Genomic DNA, 22202 nt, shown 5'->3' on the forward strand with positions numbered 1-22202 from the left:
ACCATTGTGGTATAGAATATTTTAGTACAGAAACATTCCAATGCTTTTAGTAGAGCTAAGAAGTGCTTGTTTTTGGCCCCTCATATTAAAACTGTCGAGGCTCATTATCAACCTTCCTTTTGTTGTTGGAATCTTTTTTAAAATTTTATTAAGATCAATCAACTAATATTCAAGTTATCGTACGAAAAACCAAGAGTCTAAGGACGACAACCATAGTGTCATACCATTATACAGCCAGGACTAACCTAAGGACGACAGCCACAGTGTCATACCACTATACAGCCAGGACTAACCTAAGGACGACAACAACAGTGTCATACCATTATACAGCCAGGACTAACCTAAGGACGAAAGCCACAGTGTCATACCATTATACAGCCAGGACTAACCTAAGGACGAAAGCCACAGTGTCATACCATTATACAGCCAGGACTAACCTAAGGACGACAACCAGTGTCATACCATTATACAGCCACGACTAACCTAAGGACGACAACCACAGTGTCATACCATTATACAGCCACAATTTTTTTGCAGTTATATAAAAATCAAATACTACTAATTATTTCCGCACTACAAAACCATTTGTTTAATTCCAGACAAATAGATACACCTTTGCCATCAAGCAATGGTTACAATATATAGCATTTTGTAATTAAAGTAAAAAACTACTTCAAGAGCATCTGACTTCCCCATCCTTACACTTCAAGAGCATGTGACTTCCCCATCCTTACACTTCAAGATCATGTGACTTCCCCATCCTTACATGGAAGCAAAATGAACAATTACTTTTACTGGTGAAGAAAAAGAAAAGATTTTCATCAGAAAAGTTATAGATTTTGAGAAGTTGAGATCATCATACTTAACAACTCTGTGAAGTTTGAGAAAATTCATTTCCAAAATTTAATGGTACCAGTATCGTATTGCATATCCATGAGCGGTGTACGTCAAAACATGGATGCTATAAAAATATAGTGCATTTTCTTTTTGTCTCTCTACAAACTAATGTTTTGTAAAAAGATATGAACAATGGCTTATAAAAAAGAGCAAACATCACACTGTAAGATGAAGAACTTTTTTAAAAGAAAATCTAACATAATATCATAAAAATGTTCCACTGAAAAGGTTGGTTTGGTGAGTGCAAAATGAAAGTGAAAGTAGGGAAAATGGCTATTAATAGTTCAAGACTACTTTTCTGTCCGATCTTCGTGGACTCACCCTATTTTCTTTGCGGGAAATTATTTTTTCACATGTCCATAGAAATGCTACATAAGTGAAAGTTTTATTGAATCAATTTACATATTTTTTAAAAAATCCTAAAAACATGCACTTCACTATAGAAGTCTATAGGAAAATTAATATGATACTGAGATCTAATGTGAAATGTGACAAACACACTTTTTTAATTGTTGATAACTCACCAAAAAGTACACAACTCACGAGACAATGAAGAATTAAAATAGCAAAAAAAAAAACCAAATTGAAACAATCTAGATCAGGTAATTTGGGTCAAGAAGAATAATAGCTATTCTATTCTGAAAATTTTTATTAAAATCTGTTGAGGAGTTAAGGAGTGGCACTTACAAGATTTGTGGACTAAAGAAAGACAGGGTGATTCCCAATAAACTCTGTTTAGTGGGGTAAATAATAAACAGATGTAACCTGAACTTTGACAAATGATTCTGTAATGACATTAATACAACAATATTGTTTTTTTAATTTTCAGCACCATAAGACACATCAGGTCTACATAAGACAAGCGCTTCCTCATTGTTTGTATAACTATTGTTTTTCAGTCCTTTAATAATAGTTGAAACCATATTACAAGGAGTGTACAGGTTCTTTACTGGGGGTCTCACAACAATTATTTATTGTTGTCTATCACAAATGGAATTTTCTCCGGCTTGAGTCCATTTCATGTCGCTATAAATAAAAAATAACAATTCATTACAGTATGTACATCCCCGTCTGGTTTTATTACATCCCAAAAGTTTTATATCAATACTGCAAGCTGCTAAGAAAATATTTTGGACAGATCAATGGAAAGAAACACAGACAAGGTGAAACTTATATACCTCTAAACTTTGTTTGCGGGGGTATAATTAAACAAGAGAATCCGAGTAGCCTGAATTGTTCACCTGGTTAAAGTTTGTCTTACAAGGGCAATAATTTTGACTCAAGAAGATTTTGGTAGGACTTATAACGATCATTTCAGCACTTATAAGCTTCTATCTATCATAGTTATCAAGATATTAGCTGAAAACTGTAAAAAAATAAAAAAAAATAATAAAAAAAAAAACATTGTTCTTCATCTTTCAAGGGTAATAACTCTTACAACGATTTGCCAGTAGTGATGGTCTCACTAACCACTTCCGGGTCAAATGGCCACCCCCCTATGTAGTACCAAAAACACACTGAACCTAGACATATGCATTGTAAGTGCATTATTTGTGTGTATTATGATTAAAAGTAGTCAAAATAAAGCTGAGAATGTGTACTTTGAAATCATATATGTAATTAACTACAAAAGTGTATGAATATTGTTTACATGTGTGAGTAATTTGCCTCCATGCTGTCAGTTAGCAGAACAGGTAAAAATGTGGATTTTCAGTATTATTTATTCAAACAAATTTTGTGAAGAATTTCTACTATCATCGTACCATTAGCATAATGATTTTGGAAGCCTTATTTTCCAAGCTTCGCAACGGTATGCAGCTTTAAGATGTCATTTGTCCTGGGAATTCACAGTGAGACTTTGAAAATTACTTTTTTAACATGTAAAGTAATGGAAACGTTAGAAGTGGTTAGTGAGACCGATCCCTGAAGACTTTTGAAGGCCTTACAATAAGGATCATTTCAGCCATTGAAAGAGTTTGGCTTAACCTAACAGCTTTGGAGATATATGCAAAAAACTACTGTCTTGCCCCATGTTCTATTTTTAGTAATTCTATGCAGGATACCCTAAGAAACATGTATATGCAAATAGACCATGAGCAAGTTAATGTTCACAATCTATAATATATAACACATATCTTTGTAAATTCAATATATATATAGAAATTAGCAGGTATTTTCCCAAGTGATAGAGACTCATAAAAATATGAGGCTGCTCAAAAGCATTTGATATCATATTTTTAAAATAGATAAAATGCAGTATTGTAAATGGAAAACAAGAACACTTGTGAGTGATACTCACGCATTCAATCACAATTTAAGGGAAATAAACAAAGCCCTCAGTAAACATGATGAATTTTTCCGAAAATAGACCCCACCATATGGTATACCTACAGGAAAAAGGTTTTAAAATTTTAAGCCACTGTGATGAGTAGTTGCTAAGAAAAGAATGATGAAAAATTTCAACTTTTAAAAAATATAAAGTAAAAAAATAAACAGTCCTCAGTAAACAGGAAGTTGTTGTAAAAGTTTAAAAAGGAGTGACTGTAGTGTGTAAAAATCATTAAAAAAGAAATTCTTATATAATTGGAGGTGTAAAATTGTACAACTGTCATTTAATCCAATTTTATAAACTAACCTTGTGTATCCATTCATATTCTCCAAACTTAGAATCAAATGTTCCTTTTTGTAAAGATCTTAATTTCAGTGTAAATTTAGGACCAAGCTGTTGTAACCCAACTCTTTTACCATTCCTGAACATATATCTGTAGAAAACAAAATCTGATCATGACGTGTCATTTCGAATTTATTTTCAATAGCAATAACAATTTTTCATTATGATAAAAAAATGTTTGAAATCCGAGTCTGCTTGCTGATTTATTTTCTCAGTTTTCAATGTCTTTCAACCATATTCTACAATTTAATTAAAAAATTACTTTTCTGCAATCAGTCATATCCCTAACAAATCAAATATATATGTTTAAAATATGTGATTAAACAAATATAATCATATATGTATACTAACTACCATTATTCTGAGGCCAAATATACTTCAGTGCCTTTACCTGTGATGCCGCACAAAGATAAAGTCTCTTTGATTGTGAAAGGTGACAACCCTACGTCCTTCGAACTGTGGATCATGTGGAAATAATGAAGCGAACATTCTACCAACACTATGCCCTAGTCTGGTGTTAAAGTTATTTAATATCAACTCTGGTCTGTGGGAACTCATTCCACCAGCTCTCTACAGAGAATTATAATAACATGCAATAGACATAATTCTAAAAACAAAATAAAAGTCATTGCGCAGAACATCATAATTCTACCGCAGCATGCTGAACTCTGTTCACTTTGGGCAAGTGTAGTCACAAAATTAGTTTTTGACAATCTTAAGCATAGGGACTTACAGTTCATCATAGTAACAACAATAGCAAAATTATAAACTTATTTGAATCCCTAACTACCCAATGAAAATGCCTTTCATTGCCTTTTTTTCTTGTACCTTATTTCTTCACAAGGATCATATACAATGTACTTTTGAAAAAAAACAACTTGGAGCCTATTTACCAACCCTATTCTGTGATGTTTGGATGGAGAGGAAAAACAAATATATTTTTGATTGTGGCCCAGTTGGTTTTGACACAATATAACACAAAATTTGAAATTCAATTAAAGCTGAAAAAGTTCAGCAATCAGGGTTACAGCACCTTGTGGTACAATTTCAAAGCAATCCATTCCCTTTTACTGAAGTTATTACCCAGAACCAGAACTCAGAAAAAATACTTCCTTCTAGCCCCCTTGTGGTCCATTATTCTTAAGTCACAACCCATAAAATCAATCCCAATTTTCCTTTTGTGAAACGACACCTTGTCATACAATTTCAAAGAGATCCATTTACTAACAGTCAAGTATAGTTTTGACATCAGGAAAATGCTGGTTTCTGGTCTCTCTTTTTGGCCACTAATTTTTAAATGTTTATGTTAAAATCAAACCATTGTGGTATAGAATATATGAACAGTATCGAAGACACTCCTAGCTTTTACAGGAGTTATGTAGTAAAATTCAAGTTATCACACTAAAACAAAGTGTCTACGACAACGATGACAACAATGCCATGCAATTATATGAACACAAATTTTCTGTGGTACAATAAAAAGCATAATTTTTTGGAGCATGCCCCTTTATCATCTTCTAATGAAAACCATTACAGATAACTGAAATCTGATTGGAAAAAAAAACATAAGGAATCCAATAAAAAAGTTTTCATAATCAAATTACCAATATACATTTCCTATCAACTCTAATGACAACATTTATTTATCCGCATACGAAGTTGAGCAAAAACCCTCCAAAAACTATAGAGCTCTTAAGGCCCTAAGCAATGTCCCTAAGAACAATGCATTCAAATATCAAAAAGGTAAGTTCTACTCATGTTGTAAGTAAATGAAAGTTAACAGCACTATTGAAAATGACAGGGTGATACCATTACATAACTTGTAATACCCTCAAAACTATACTTTAAATTACCAATAAAAGACAGAAATTAATATTTCATTCAAAGTAGCAGTATTATATTGTACAATATAATTCTAATGTAAAATTTCATATCCATTCTAATTATATTTATACCAGGTAACTTTCTTGAACATCATATTTCTAAACAGCAAGATGGTATACATTATCATCAGAAAACACCCAAACTTTCCTTGTTAGTGTTAACATCACTTTCAACTAGACTCAAAATAACAATAAGAAATCAACTTACTTTTATTTCTGTAGACAACCTCATGTTTGACAGTTTAAAGTGTGCTGTAGGACCATCAGGCAAATGTGATAACACTAAACCATCTATTATAGAGATAAGGATGTGATTCCATGGGTTTCTGATGAAAGAATACTTCTTTAACTATTACCGTTTTACCCAGGACATACAACGAAAATATCATAATCAATAATACATCAGTCAGATCAGCAACTATTTTCCTGCAATTAAACTATTGTGTAATAGGAGAGTTCGCCACTCTCATTAGTGATGTCATATTCACTAATTTGCATATCATTAAGTGCCAAATTGGTCGGCAAATAAACAACTAAATAAACAATTGACAATTTCATGATTAGAATCCCAATTTTCAAAACTTTATAACTTAGTTATTTAATATCCAATTTTGGTTCTGTAAAATGTTTCAATTAGATAAAATAATTCATATTATATATGTGAATTTATAACTCCTTTACTTGAAAAATAAATTTGTAGTGACATTTATATGTCAACCTCTGTTTTTGTATAAAATTTTGATTAAAATCTTATGTACATATAGTCGAATTACTGAACATTTATTTAAAAATTCCATGGATAAAAAGAATTTTATTTGCAATGTTGGGAACCAAAAGAATTTTTCAATTATCTTTCAAAATAAAAAAGTTATGATGATTTAAAGTTGATGCCCCTTGACAATCAATGGATATTTTGCCAACCAAAACCAAATCACAGGTAAGTGATGACATCACGAAGAACTCTCCTATTGTATACTCTGTAAGTCCTTCGTTTGGAATTTTGTCAGTTGATTTATCAGTATATCCACTACTAAAATAAAAACAATACTTCTTAAAGTATCCATATGTCCAATCCCAATCAGATTTGAAGTTTTACAAAAGCTATTTGAATCATAATGGAGAGATCCTTTGTGCATCCACACTACATTACAATGCATCCTATAAAATAAGGAAGACAAAAAAGATCATACTCTCAACTCTTCCACATTAGGGGGTGAAGGATCCCACAAAATCAGTGAAAACAAAATTTAGAATCTTCTACATAAAAATATAAGATTTATGGGAGGTCTTGGTTAGTTTTTCTTTGTGAAAATACTAAATCATTGAATTTATACATCAAAACTTTGCTTTTAGTGCAAAAATCTCTCACACGAGACAGTGTCAATGGGGAGAATCTCCCACATGAATTGTTCCAAACATTAACAAGTTGACAATGTCTTCACTACCTTGAAAACAGATCACAAAACATGTCAAATCTAATTAACAGTTTAGTATGTTAACATGTTGACATATGCATCTTGTCTATAATCAAAATAGCAGCATGGTATGCATATTTACACTTCATTTAATACTAATGTCATTCTAAATAATCAGAAAAATTGACTGAGTTTAACAGCAAAGGATACTTGGTTCTTTTCTATCCTCATTTACAACTAAAAGGTCAGTGAAATTTTTCTCTAATGCTTGTGGAATGATCTTCTTTAAATCTAAACCTCTTCTGTAGTAAATTTCTGCATTTGGCAACATCTTCTTCAGCTCTTTACAAAACATATTTGTCCTCTGCAATGAAACAAATAGATAATAACCTCTTATCTTAGAAAAGGGAAATAACTCAAAGAAAGAAAAGACTCTAAATTAGGACACACTTTGATATATCAGCACTTAATCTAAACATGATAGATTCTGATTAAATTTTAAGCACAAAGTAAGTTTCTAACACAGAATGAAATGGTCAATGAACTAAAACATTCACTTGTTGTGGTAAGATATCTAATAAAATGCTTCCAAGGCACAGCTTGATACAACCGCAAAAGTCAAACCCTGTACAGTTGAAGGAAGTATGGACACATTATACAGCTCTGAATTTTGATTGTGATTAAATATGTGACACAAAATAGAATTGACCCAGAATCCTCCCCATAAAATAAATCCTGGTCTTCCTTGGGGAGGAGAGGGGGTGGTTGGAACCTTGTGTTACATTTTCAAAGAGATCCATTTGCTTTTACTTGAGTCATTTCCTGCATATCAGGAAAATGCTTGTTTCTGTCCATATTTTCCCCCCTCAACCCTTATCAGTTCATGAGACTATTCCCAAAATCAATCCCAGCTATCTTTTTGTGGTACTGTACTTTGTTAAACAATATCAAAGAGATCAATTGACTTGTATTCAACTTATTGTCACAAAAATGCCTGTTTCTGGCCCCTAATTTATCAGTGGTTCAAGTAATAACGCCAAAACAAATCATTTACTTATAGTCAAATTATTGTTGGGATATAAGGAAGATGCTTGTTTCTTGCCTCTTCTTGGCTATGAATTCTTTTTAAAAAAAATCGATCCCAGCTTTCTTATGTGGTAAAGACACCTTGTTGTACAATTTCATAGGGATACATTCACATTTAGTTAAGTTATTGTCAATTATCATGAGAATGCTTGTTTCTTGCCCCATTCTTCAACAGTTCACATTGCCACCCTCCAAATCATTCTAATGCAGCTAATTCTTAATCCACTAAAGTCACAACAGAAGTGTCTACAAAAGACAATGATGTCGGCAATACACCAGGGCCATACCATCATGACTGCAATAGCATAAAAAAAAATCAATCCCAATCATCTTTTCTTTTTATGGTATGAAACCTTAAAGTATAATTTTATAGTTATCTATAAGTTTATACTCAAGTTACTGTCCAGAAATTAAACTCTACATCCACATGCCAAAAACATTCCATTAAGGTCTATAACAGGTGGTTACCAATAATTTAGATTATTTACTTTTAGATTTAGGACTATCAAATATGATAATCATGAATTTGGATCACAGATTAAGGTCTACCACGTTTGTAATCATTAGCGCAAGTCATGAACTTACAGACTCAAGTCTATCACAAGCAATAATCAGTATTCTGGGCCACATACTTACAGATTTGGGTCTATCACATGTGTAACTTTTAATCAAGCCCTTTACATAGAGTTGGGCCACATACTTACAGATTTGGGTCTATCACATGTGTAACTTTTAATCACACCCTTTATATAGAGTTGGGCCACATACTTACAGATTTGGGTCTATCACATGTGTAACTTTTAATCACACCCTTTATATAGAGTTGGGCCGCATACTTACAGATTTGGATCTATCACATGTGTAACTTTTAATCACACCCTTTATATAAAGTTGGGCCACATGCTTACAGATTTGGCTACCATATGAATAATCAAAAGTTTTAACCGTACCCTTTATATAGAGTTGGGCCACATACTTACAGATTTGGGGCTACTACCGGTACATGTATAATCAAAAGTTTTAACCACACCCTTTAGATAGAGTTGGACAACATACTTACAGATTTGGGGTTACCACATGTATCATCCAATGTTTAAATCATGCAATTTATAAAGAGTTTTAATATACTTTATAAGGAGCAAATGTGATATGTAGTACTCAATATTGGTTATGTACTTATAGATTAAAGTGTATCATATGTGATAATCATTAGTTATAGTATTGCAATTACAGGTTCTGTTTTATCACATGTGAATATCAGTAGTTTCAGTATTACACTTACAGAGCCAGGCCTATCACATGTGGTAATCAAAAGTTTAGGTAATGTCTCTCTGTTAAAATAGGATGCCAATTCATCTGTAGCCTCATCTAACATCACCTACAACAATATTATATGTTAGTACCACTAAACGACAAACAATTATACTGAGTAAGAAAAAAAGATAATAAATGTACCAGAGATAGGTCCGATTACTTTCAATGTAATTGATTAAATTACAATTATTTTGCCAAATGTATGATTAAATGAAATTAATGATTACATTGGTAAGTAATCATGATTACATTTGATTACAATGAAATTGCAAATAACTATGAATTAATTGAAAGGTTTGGAACATTTTGTTTGTTATTTGTATTTTTCATAAAGCCTTAAATTCTTTGAATTTAACAGGTAATATTATTTTTAAAGTATGGTAGAACATTAACCTTCACCAATTTATTAAACCACATAGATCTATAAAATATATACAAGTTCAATATAACAGACTATCCCTAATTTCTAAATGGTACGAGTCATACCCACACCCCCCCAATAGACGCCAGCCTTCCTTTTGTAGCATGAAAACTTGTGGTATAATTATATCAAGATCTATATACTTTAACTCAAGTTGTTGTCCGACTTAAGAGCCTATAGATGATTACAACAGCATCACACCATTATACCACCACTTTTTTGGGGGTTGTAAAAAAACTTCATATCCTTAATAAAAACTACTGTGAAAGTACTATTGGTTGTGGGGAACCAATTTTCATGGATTATATGGGTAGACCAAACCACAAATTTTGTTCCCAGCTAAAAGGAGATTCCTATTGATGCGTATACTGAAAACCTCAAATCCATGAATTCAAGAATCCAAGAACTGGCATTTCTTTCCTAATCCATGAAAATTGTTATCCACAATTAAAGTACTTTCACAGTAGTATGACTACACAGACCTCTTAGTCTTAATAAAAAGTAGTCAATATTACTATACATACCTCTCAGTCTCAAAAGACAGGATTTATACATCAAAATATGACTATAAAGATAGAGTCACTATGGCTTCAAAGACCTCTGCCTCAACATAAAGAGTTAGTATGACTACACAGATCTTGACCTTTCAGTCTCCTTGATAGGAGTTAGTATGACATCACAGACCTCCTAGTCTCTATAGACATAAGTAAATTTTTCTATACTTTATAGAAATAAGTCAGTGTTTCTAAACTTTATAGAAACAAGTAAAGATGACTACACTAACAGTAACAATGGTAACACTTACCTCTTCATCTTCAGGGTTGACCATGGTCTCATCATAAACTCTCATATTCTCTATTGTTTTGGGCACTTTTTTTGGTGGTGCCTAAAGATTAAGTCAAATCACCAAAGATTTTTTTTTTAGAAAACAAATATGATTTAATGACATGCATTCATTAATATGATTGTGCATATTGAGATTGTTTAATAAAAGAGAGTTGCTCTTGCCTTCTAAGAGAATCAACCTGTTTAAACAGAATAACTTGATTAGTACAAGTTTATATGATGACACAAGTTTTACAAGAACAGTTAAAGCTGAACAGTTATAAAAGGAAGAATTTGAATGTTTAAAATTGCCATACTTCATTAACATCTTTACAAAATATCAAGAAGAAATGTTTCAATATATCACAATAAAGTACCTCCTCTCCCATGGCTTCAGATTCTTGTTTTCTTTTCTTCTTTTGATCTAATTTCATCTGCACAAAATAAGTGACACAATTTAAAATTTACCTTAAACACAAAAGCACAAAACAAGCTTATAAGAAAAAATATAGAACTTGGCTGAGTGCAGCACAATATGACCACAGTGGTGTAACCCTGAACTGTTGGGGCAAATGTGGACACAATATTAGTTTTTGACACACTTAAGCACAGGGACTTACAGTTTATTATGGAAACAACAACTAGTTTGGACACAATATAGCACAAAATTTGAGAAATAATAAAAAATTACCTATATCGGACCAAAATTTAAAAAAGTTGATTTTTTTTTAAAGTGGCCTCTTTGACTGCTTATTACTCGAAAAGACAAAAGGTATCTGAAATCTGATTGAAAAACACAGACAGGGATTTCCATTAGGAATCCAATGAAAAAAATCTAATTTCTGACCTAAAATAAACACGAGGCTACTAGGAGCCTGAATCCCTCACCTGGTTAATTTTTTGCCTTTCAAGGGCAATGACTCTAAAAAGGAGTTGTACAACAATTTTCACTCAAAGACTTTGGTAGGACTTATTATAAGAATAATTTCTTCAAACTAAACTGCTAAAAACATCATTTTTTGCCTTTCAAGGGCTAAAACTCTAACAATTTGTTAAAGTTTTGTCCCGTACTCTAGGTCTACCTCCTTAAGGTAATTTGATGCTTTAGGATAAAAAAAACCCAAAAAAGGTAACAACTCTCATTGTAATTTGAAATACCTGTTCATGTTTTTATTATTAATCATTATTAATTGCCAGTCATAATTATGACCAATTCATCAGGACTTAATTTCATGCTTAGATGCCCAGGTTTGACATGTTTACAATTTCATTCACCTGATCTAAGGGCTTCAGAGCAATTGACATTCAGTTGAATAAATTTGTTGCAAAAATGCTGGGGAAACATGCTCAACTTGATCCCTAATGACACCTACAGTTTGTATACTGATGATGAACATGGCCAAATACAAGAGGCTGATCTTCATTTTTCAACAGAGGATGTGGCCACTGGTAGCATAAGAGGGGTGGCAGTTTAAAAGGGGTCAATTTGCACAAAAAGTTGTTGATGCAATTCAGATGCGGTCGCATAAGACGGTGGTCGTTGGTCAGGGGGGGCTACTGTAAATGCATTCAAGAAGCATACCAGTCTCAAGAGAACATAGCTAACTCGATGATTAAATACAAATCAAATCTTAGCCTTTTTTAAGATAGAGATGGTCAAAACATGGTACCCAAATTTTACAAAAATGACATAATCAGCTTACATTTATCAATACCAGACAATTCAACCCAAAGACATTACAAACCACGAGAACCCACAGTTACTTACCAAGCTGGACATTCTGGCCCATACATATTTCAGACCATAACAATAGGAGAATGCATAAGGACACAAAAAAACATAAACATGAATCATGACAAGTTTTACCATTTTGGAAGTTAATAATAACAGGACTAAATAAAAATATGTTTCTTCAGTGTTTTAAAGTTTCACCAAAGGGAGCGTAAATAGTTGTATTATCAACTTGGTTCTGCATACTTATGGCCAAAAAAGCATCATTTGTGTATACTTGTAAATGTGATTGAAAACCAAACCAGTCTCTGAAAATATTTGCTAGTTTCGATGATTAAATGTAAATCAAATCATAGCTATTCCAAGATAGGGTTGACCATAACAGTCTGCGGTATGGCACCCAGATATTTAGGAAAATTACGTAATCAATATTACCCTTAATTCTTTGGTACTTTAAAATTGCAAAACAAAAACGATACGAAAAGAATTAATAAAAGAAAGAATCAAAATAAAACAATTCGAAAAAACGAATCAAAAAACAAAATTTAATGATACAAATCGAAACGGAATGAAACAAAACTAAATTAAATAAAACAAATCTTTTAAGACGTTAGCAATTTATATGAACCATAATGTTTACCAGTGCCATACAATTCAAACAAAGACATTTCGGACATACCTGGTAACCTAGTCTAACCTAATTATGGGAGATCTCCTGCAATCCATCATAAAATTGCAAGAGATTTTGTGTGACAACATTATTGACATATTTTGTTATGTTATATATTAAATAATAGAGGATTTCAATTATTTTATCAATACCATAAATACATGATATATATACACTGTACAAATGAATCAACAATATGAATTATATGTGTAGTTCACAGAAGTGATGCCTGGTACTGCATAAAATAGACTTTGCCCGGTTCCAATATTCACCCCGTGGATGTCAATGATCTGTTTCCTTCTTTAAAAAAAAAATGCAAGCTAGAGTAGCAAAGAACTTTTTGGCACCCCTACTATTGCTTTCATCACATAAAATACTCAATGGATTCTGTTTACAGTTTTCAATCACTGTATGTCTGTAGCCTCAAGACTTGGTACGATAGCTTGCTCTATGATTTGGGTGCATTTAGTCCTTTTACATTAAATTTCTCTGCAATTTTACTGTCAGGGAATGTTTTTTTTTTTCACTAAGTCAGTAAAATGATCAGCCACAAGGAATAGTAAGTTGTGTTCGACCACAAAGTTCGATCATTTCTTGACATAACTAGCCATTCAAAATTGTAAATCATGGTATTTGTCAATATGAACAAAGGTAATTCTAGAAAGACTAGTATGTCTATCAGCTGTTCCAAGCATTTTGACTATAAAGTGCTTTCACGACCCAAGCGGTTGTTGAAATAAACAAAAATATGGTGGACAGTAAATGACAAAAAATTGATATATTCAATTATTGCTATTTTGTTTAAAATCCCTTTGATCTTGCTATACGATAATTTTCAATCTCTCGCCAGTCCAATGAGAATGAAAATTATCGCTAGTTTCTATGTCCTCATGTGACATACTAGCAACAGCATAGGAATATTTGATGACCCAAATAACCATCTGTTTGTATACTGCGTATGAAATTATGGCTAATTTGTGGCAATATTTTCTAGTCTACAATGGAAAATGATTAAATACAGTAACTTGCCCGATTAGAATTAATAAATCCCAAAATTATTTCACAAATTCCAAACGCAATCGTCATAGTTAACCAATTTTTTTAAAAAAATGTATATGAAACTCCCTCTCATTGAAAAAATATTAAATAATCTAATATTACAGGAAGTTTTTTTGGAAGGAATTCTTGAAAATGGGTGATACATGCATCCCACACGGGAGACTTTTTTTTGTGGGGTATAAGTTAAAATTACGGGAAATTCCCGCAAAAAAAATGGGAAGGTTAACACCTATGATTTCAGACCATGACAACCAATTATTCCTTAGTTACGAATGCTGGACATTTCAGCCAACAGAAATATCAGACCATGACAATTAGTATAATGCTTCAGGACAATTAAAACCATACATCATTACAAAATTTGCCATATTGGAAGGTTATAAGTACAATATACCAAATCACAGCTGAAAATTATCCAAGGTGTTTTTATTTAATGCAGAGTTAGAAACAGTAACCTGTCTGCCAGCCCAAGACTGGCTATTTTTTGGCAGGGCTGGCTAATTTTAGCAAAAAAGTATACAGCCATTATTCAGGACTGGCTAGGGTCTCACTAACCACTTCTAACATTTCCATTATTGTACATGTCAAACAAGTAATTTTCAGTGTTTCACTGTGAATTCTCAGGATAAATGACACCTTAAAGTTGCATACCATTACAAACCTTGGAAATATAAGGTTTTCAAAATCATTACTGTAATGGTATGATGTCCATAGAAATTCTTCACAAAATTTCACTTCAATAAAAAATACTGCAAATCAACATTTTTACCTTTTCTGCTAACTGACAGCATAGAGGCAAATTACTCACACATGTAAACAATATTCATACACTTTTGTAGTAAATTACATATATGATTTTAAAGTACACATTCTCAGCTTTATTTTGACTACTTTTAATCAGAATACACACAAATAATGCACTTACAATGCATAGGTCTAGGTTCAGTGTGTTTTTGGTACTACATAGGGGGTGGCCATTTGACCCGGAAGTGGTTAGTGAGACCTAGAATTTAAGTGAGTTCCCTACCCTGATTAATGTTTCTTCAGGAGCGTTACAAGGTTTTACCTTCATCATATTATCCAAGAAGACTTTAATAAGACATACAAGTACATTTTTGGGCTCACTAACGGCACATATATGTTAACAAATTATTTCCTAACGCATATATTCTTGCCAGCAGACAATGCTAAATCAAATGCCGCATTCCAATCTAGTTCAGAAAATTCAAAAAAATTTAAAAAATGCCTACATTTACATTTACGGTGGGCATACCTGCCAACTTTTGATAATTACTATGGGGGTTTTTAGGTGAGACGTGTGAAAGGACATTTTCAGGACATATTTTGCAAACTGCAGGGGTTTTACTGTAGTAATATAAGAGTGAGACAACTATTATAGTATTAAAGGGCCTTTTTCAGTTGAACAACATGTGCATGCACTGTAATAGATTGAAGTTTGTTAGTCCATTTTTTTAGGTGGATTCCTCCAAACCAATTTGAAATTCTTAAGTTTTAATTAAAATTTAATTGTGTTTTCACGATTTTGACCATTTGTCCCGCTAACACAATGTTTCAGGTTATAAAATAGTGGTAGATCCAAACGGGATTCATTTTCTAATTGTCAATCATCATTGATAACCCTGTTCAGCTGATGGCTCATCAGATATTATTTACACGTACACATGTACCTGTCATAAAACATACCCTCGCTTGTTTAACACCTTTTTTCAGATTTATAACTTTTCTAATCAAAGAAATGAGACTGAAACAGGAATTTTGGGGTTCGAATTCGCAGTTTTACAGGTTATTTTGACTAAATTGGGTTTAAGGACAAATTTGACCTGTACAATCGTGTTGGTGGGACAAATGGTCAAGATTAAATCGCGTAAGTTGGCAGTTATGGGTGGGGCAACATATTTTGATGCTTACCTAAGCAGCACAGGGGCTTCTGTACATTGAGTATTCAAGATTACACGACACACCCTCTCTCTAAAGAGGAGAAAGTGTGTCTAGCGATCTTGAATACTCAGTGTACACAAACCCTGTGTAAGCAGTTTCGTGGTTTACTTTTCAATTTCTCACTTCTTAGTTATCACATTAACCCTTTGCCTGCACTAGGAACACATATGTCCATGCAGGCAGACTGCACTAAGGACATATATGTCCTTCCAAAGTGGTTTTCAAGGTCTTCACATTAATGGTTATTTACCATATATTTAGAGTGCATTTGGTAAAAAAGTTGTTGTAGAATAAAATCAAGATGTTTTTCCAACAAAAATGATGACGACAATATATCTATGACGTCACTATAACAACGATGTCACATATATTCAGGAAGCGTCTTTCTTCTGGGATATAGCAATTGGGAACGACTTAGATCCCGCCTCAGACATAAGTGCAATCGAGGAGAGTAGTGATGACAATGAAGATGAAAGTGATGATGAAATTGACATTGACTTTCTATGGACTGTTAAAGATTCTAACAGCTTCGAATTCCCGTATGAAATTAGACCTCTTTCGGAACAAAGTGGACCGAGGAATACTCCGGATAGAAACGCACCTCCATTAGCATATTTCAATTGGTTGTCGTTGGATGAAAATGAAAATGTGATTGGTATTTTAGTGGTGGAAACAAACAGATACGCTCATCAGAAAAATGCAAGTAGTTTTGAACAGATGAAACCAAACTCACGTTTGAAGGATTGGATCAATGTTACAGAAGAAGAGATGTCAGCTTTCTTTGGCTTATGGCTTGCCATGGCTGTAATTTGCAAACCCACAATTGAATCGTATTGGACCGAGAACCAGAAATCTTGGCTGTATAGGCTAAAAACCACTAATTCCACTTTCCATAGGCTTCTATGCTAATTTCACAATATTCAATGGCTTCTCTGGACTTTACCTTAACTTTAACCTGCAGAGGACTATATATCAGCATGATTCTACATGTCAGCTCACAATCCTCAGAATGGCATGTGGGGTTAGCAGACTTGCAGTGCAGTACTGGTCACCGGAAGTGAAGGGTCTATAAATAGCATGGGAAATCCCAGTGTTTTCACAAGATAGGGGTATATTTAAAAATCATTATGGAGATTAGGCTTCACATCACAAGAAGCAAAATCACCTATAAAATGTACAGAAATGTTTTTCCTTTCAGAAACTGTTTACATTTTTTAAATAAAATGAGAACTTTTTTCACAGCACTATGAGGAACAGGGGTAATTTCTGCGTAGGACTATTTTTGCGTACGTTCCAAATGCTCATTGGTTGAATTGGTGGTCTGTAACCTAAAGAGTCACTTATTGTCTTAGAAAAAATAAATAACTATACAGGTATCTTCCTACACACATACTGAATGCATTTGCAAAGTTTCAGTGAAATGTGACAAGCACTTTTTTAAATATTTGATTTTTAAATATAGGGTAACCAAGTTGTGCGAGCAAAAAAGTGACAATATTCTACCATACTTAAATGCATTAAATATTTGCAAAGAACTTTTTCTGACTTTTCAAATAAAAAATATCAATCACAACTTGTTTTTTAACATTTTAATGAAGAAATAGTTTTAAAAGTAATCATTTTCTGAGAAATTGGTCTATTTTTAAAAATTTATTTCTGACATGCCTCCCCCTTTTTCTTGATCACATGTCAAAAATCCTAAATCTTTAAATTTTCACAAAAGGTGATATATTTGGCTTTAAATTTGTAAATACAGTGTTTTCACATTAAAACATGACCAGTAAAGGGCACCTAAAGCAAAAAAAGTACTCAATAATGGATTTTCCATGTTGCCATAGGGGAATGCTGATATGGCCTTGACCGCAGTAATGAAAGTGAGTTTTTCCTCATTTCTAACCTAATATTTGCTCAAATCTACACAAAACTTGATTTCAAGTGCTTATTACCACCATATTTAGGTAAATATAGCCCTCAAAGTTTAATATTTGATATTTTTACTAAATTTTCTACACTTTTTACAAGATAGGACATAAAAATCAGCCAAAAAGACCAATTTTCCATAATTTGGACCTATAACTTAAAAAAATGCATATTTTGAAGGATTTTTGTAGTGTATTCCTCTCGTGGCAAAGTTAACAAGATCTTCAAGTAGTTTAAAGCTATTTCAAGAAACTTATCATTTTGCCATGGCTTCATCTTAAGGATAAAAACCACTAATTCCACTTTCCATAGGCTTCTATGCTAATTTCACAATATTCAATGGCTTCTCTGGACTTTACCTTAACTTTAACCTGCAGAGGACTATATATCAGCATGATTCTACATATGTCAGCTCACAATCCTCAGAATGGCATGTGGGGTTAGCAGACTTGCAGTGCAGTACTGGTCACCGGAAGTGAAGGGTCTATAAATAGCATGGGAAATCCCAGTGTTTTCACAAGATAGGGGTATATTTAAAAATCATTATGGAGATTAGGCTTCACATCACAAGAAGCAAAATCACCTATAAAATGTACAGAAATGTTTTTCCTTTCAGAAACTGTTTACATTTTTTAAATAAGATGAGAACTTTTTTCACAGCACTATGAGGAACAGGGGTAATTTCTGCGTAGGACTATTTTTGCGTACGTTCCAAATGCTCATTGGTTGAATTGGTGGTCTGTAACCTATAATACACTAGAGTTCAGTAAAATTATGTGCTGTGATCTATTTCAGTTGATTTTGCAGTGCCTTCATGCAAATGACAATAATTTGCTGATTCCGCATGGAAATTAACACCATGATCCTGCCCATAAAGAAAGATTTGCTGAATAAAACTTTCAAGGACAATTATGATGCAGCACAGGATTTACCCATAGATTAAAAGCATTGTGGGACATAAAGTAAGACACTATAGGGTTCAGTACATGCCGGCAAAGAAGGCCCATCGCTGGGGTGCAAAACTTTGGGTCCTGGCAGAATCTGACACTGGTTAAACTCTTAGTATGGATCATTTAAATCAAACTTTTGATATATCAATTATATAATATGTAGAAATCAAACTTAGTAATAAAACAGTATGTTACATTTTCTTGCTATAGTGATCCATGTAATAAAACAGCTGTTACAAATTGAAAGACGGGAAAATGCATTTGTGCATTTTAATATGCCGTTTTAATTCCATTCAATGATTGGTAATGTACCCCTATTTTTTAGGGAAAAGAAATATGGCTAGACAAAATAGCACACATGGAATGGGGTATGATGTTGTAACAAGTTTAGTGGAGCCTTACTATGGGAAAAATCATCACGTATTTGTAGATAATGGATTTACAAGCCCTCTTTTATGTTGTACCATGTACGAAAATGACACATATCTAACCAGGACAGTCAGAGACACTCGAAAAGGAATGCCAAAAAGTTTCAAAAAGATTAAAGTGGCAAAAGGTGACCATTTAGTAAGACAATCAGGACAGATTATGGCATTGAGATATAGTGATAGAAAGACGGTCAATTTTTTGTCTACTATGTATACTCCAAACTTATGGGTGGAGTAGATTTAGCTGACCAGCAAATTACTACAAGTATCAAGTCTGTGAAGCTCTGGAAGAAACTTCTCATTAAATTCTTGTTAAGAATAGTTGGTAAGATTTTCTAATGTGAAGTTCTGCTATTATCCGGGTAATACTTTGGTCATACTTATCTTTGTTGATCTTCTTAATTTTTTTTAGAAAATCATTTAACATAATTTTTTCCCATCAGCTTTTCTTTTTATAAAATATATCTTTAATTAAATTGTTCACACGTACTATTTTTGTTAAATAGTCTATAACCTGTCCATCTGTTTATTTGTTCGGAAAAGTCACCTACATCTATATGAAAAAAATATCAAAAATCTACATTATTTGAACATCTGATTCTTCTTCTCGGCTTGAAAGTGTTTCACTTTCTTTTTAGTGAATAGCTACATAGTTTATCTTCAAAACAGAGGTTTAGTCAGCAAAATGAGTCGTTTAGAGTTTACATGCAGTCTTTACCAGGAGCTGATAGGGAATTACCCTTGTGAGAAGAAAAGAACAGGAAGACCAGCTGTTCATCCCATCCCATTAACATTGACTGAACGTCATTTTATACATTATATCCCAGGTACATGATTATTATAACACTATAATTTATGATATGAATGTTCAGGCAAAATAACTATAATTATAGATGAAATTGCATTTTTCATCTCAAGAATCACTTTCCCCTGTTATTATATATAAAACTACATGTAGATGACTTGTTATAACTTAAAAAACTGATTTGTTCTCCATCCATTTGTCATAACATTACTTGCCTTTCTCATCTCAAGTATATTTCTGAGTTACATGAAATATCTTAGTTTTTTAAGCACGGTAATCTGTAAAAAAAACCCAATTATACTGATGATGAACTTGGTAAAAGATCGGTCAGAAGATGCAACCAAATATCTACGGTGCTAATATGCATTCCCGGTTTGCGGAAATGCGGTAAGTTTGCCGTATGTCATATTTTATTTCAGATAAAAAGAGAAAAGTCTTTAAAGTTTGCAGTGCAAAAGTGAGAACTTGGTGCCTGGATAACCATTGTAATGCAGGACTGTGCTCAGGGGAATGTTTTGAACGATTTCATACCTGAAGGGCAGATACAGAGGAGTAAAGCAATAGAAAATCATGAATAGAATAAAATTGGCTAATTTCAGTTTCTGTTTCTTTATTCCATCTTTGTATTTTAGTGAAGAACACTTCACTTAAAGTAAGATAAAACATACATCTGAACCTACTGGCAGTAGTTCAATTCTACCTGAATTAGAAACTTCCTACCGTTCTACTGTTGAAACAGAAAATCTATCGCTTTCTGAGCTTTATACCGTAAACAAATTTTGGACGCCATTTTTTTATTTACTGAAGGAAAAAACCCGAGGGGATCGAATAATGACATTTCCAGTTGATCTCAGGTAGACAGGTGAACATGTTAATTAGGGTCATAAACAGTAATTTAGAGCTTTAGTGGTTATTGACGAGATGTAATTTAAAAGGTGTGATGATTATAAAACAACAGAAGATGATTGACAATTATCCCAAGTTTTAAGTGGCACACGCTTAAATGATTAAACAATTTATTTCCGACGATTGGGACTCATTGTGTAAATATTGATGCGGGTCATTTGAACTTTTGATGGTTACGGAAACATTGACCATGCATCCACTGAAACTTAAATTGACTCAAAGTATGGCTTGTTTTGTTATCCAAGTCAATGGAGGAACTATGTGATTTTTTCAATTTGGAGCACTCTCATCAACGGTCAAAATGCCAAAACATAATATTTCAACTTCAGCACCTCCTGCCATGAAAGCAAAGTACTATTCCAAATTCAATGCTGCATGAAGTCGAAGTTGAAGTGGTGCCAAGCCAGTAATGACTATTTGAAATGATATCATTTTGATGCATATTTATGCAATTGTAGTGACAATTTTAAATGAAAATTATTTAATTAATAGTAGCTATTAAGTAATGACACTTATTTATATTTATCATGTTCTTGTTATGTAAATATTGTCAATAATTAATAAAATCATAAAATTTTTAAAGTGTTAATCCATCAAAAGGGTCATTCCAACTATTCAAATTGAGTATTTTCTCATGGAAATAGACTTAATGCAAGGTTTTCCTTAGGTTTCACACATATTTGACTTGTTACACCACGAAAAAAAAACGCAGATAAAAAACCTCCAGTTTTCAAACCAAATCTCCAGCTGAAAAATGACAAACCTCCAGTTTTGAAGGAATGATTTTATCACATGTACATGTATGATAAAAGCAGAAATATACAATGATCATGGTAAGTGTTTTAGGTATAGATTCTTTATCCGTGTAGATTACATGGTTGTCTAGAGTGCTCAATTAATTAACAACGCAACAGGTGCCTGCCACGTTTAATTATGACGTCATAACAAAGGAAAAGTGACGCTTGTGACGTTACCGTCAAATAACGTCGTGTACGGTAAACAAACAACTTTCAAATTAACAAGGAATATCACGCAGGCAAAAGGTTAAACTAAAAAAAGTCTCACCTTTCTTTTCTCTTTTTTAAGCTTTTTATACGCCTCATTACGTAGTATTTTATTTCTTATATTCGATATGTTTCTTTGAGGCACAGTTTGGACATGTTCTTCTTCATCAGACTCCTCCACGTTTTTCTGTTTACGTTTGTCAGCCATATTTATGGTAAAATTTTCTTCAGAGGTCAAGTGACACCAACCTCAGCTC

General features: G+C 32.9%; 1 protein-coding gene across 1 annotated transcript; it reads right to left on the reverse strand.

The window, feature by feature from the left end:
• Positions 1–1061: 1061 nt before the first annotated feature.
• Positions 1062–22180, reverse strand: LOC148630134 (ribosome production factor 1-like). Its single transcript, XM_088561534.1, has 9 exons — positions 22007–22180; positions 10890–10946; positions 10493–10573; positions 9235–9330; positions 7077–7230; positions 5660–5742; positions 3960–4138; positions 3533–3659; positions 1062–1923 (listed from the first exon to the last, which is right to left on the reverse strand). Exons 1-9 carry the CDS (start codon positions 22151–22153, stop codon positions 1882–1884), a joined length of 966 nt encoding a protein of 321 aa, XP_088417660.1. The 5' UTR covers positions 22154–22180; the 3' UTR covers positions 1062–1881.
• Positions 22181–22202: the final 22 nt, after the last annotated feature.

Source organism: Perna viridis, chromosome 1, assembly GCF_037379345.1.
Source record: "Perna viridis isolate PV_CMFRI_1.1 ecotype Kerala chromosome 1, ASM3737934v1, whole genome shotgun sequence".
In the NCBI taxonomy this organism is placed as follows: Eukaryota; Metazoa; Mollusca; class Bivalvia; order Mytilida; family Mytilidae; genus Perna; species Perna viridis.

Coding starts and splice junctions, on each gene's coding strand:
- LOC148630134 (XM_088561534.1), bottom strand. CDS start 22,153: ATGGCTGACAAACGTAAACAGAAAAACGTGGAGGAGTCTGATGAAGAA. Junction 5,743..7,076: donor TGAGGATAGAAAAGAACCAA/GTATCCTTTGCT, acceptor TCTCTATAATAG/ATGGTTTAGTGTTATCACAT. Junction 4,139..5,659: donor GGTTGTCTACAGAAATAAAA/GTAAGTTGATTT, acceptor AATTCTCTGTAG/AGAGCTGGTGGAATGAGTTC.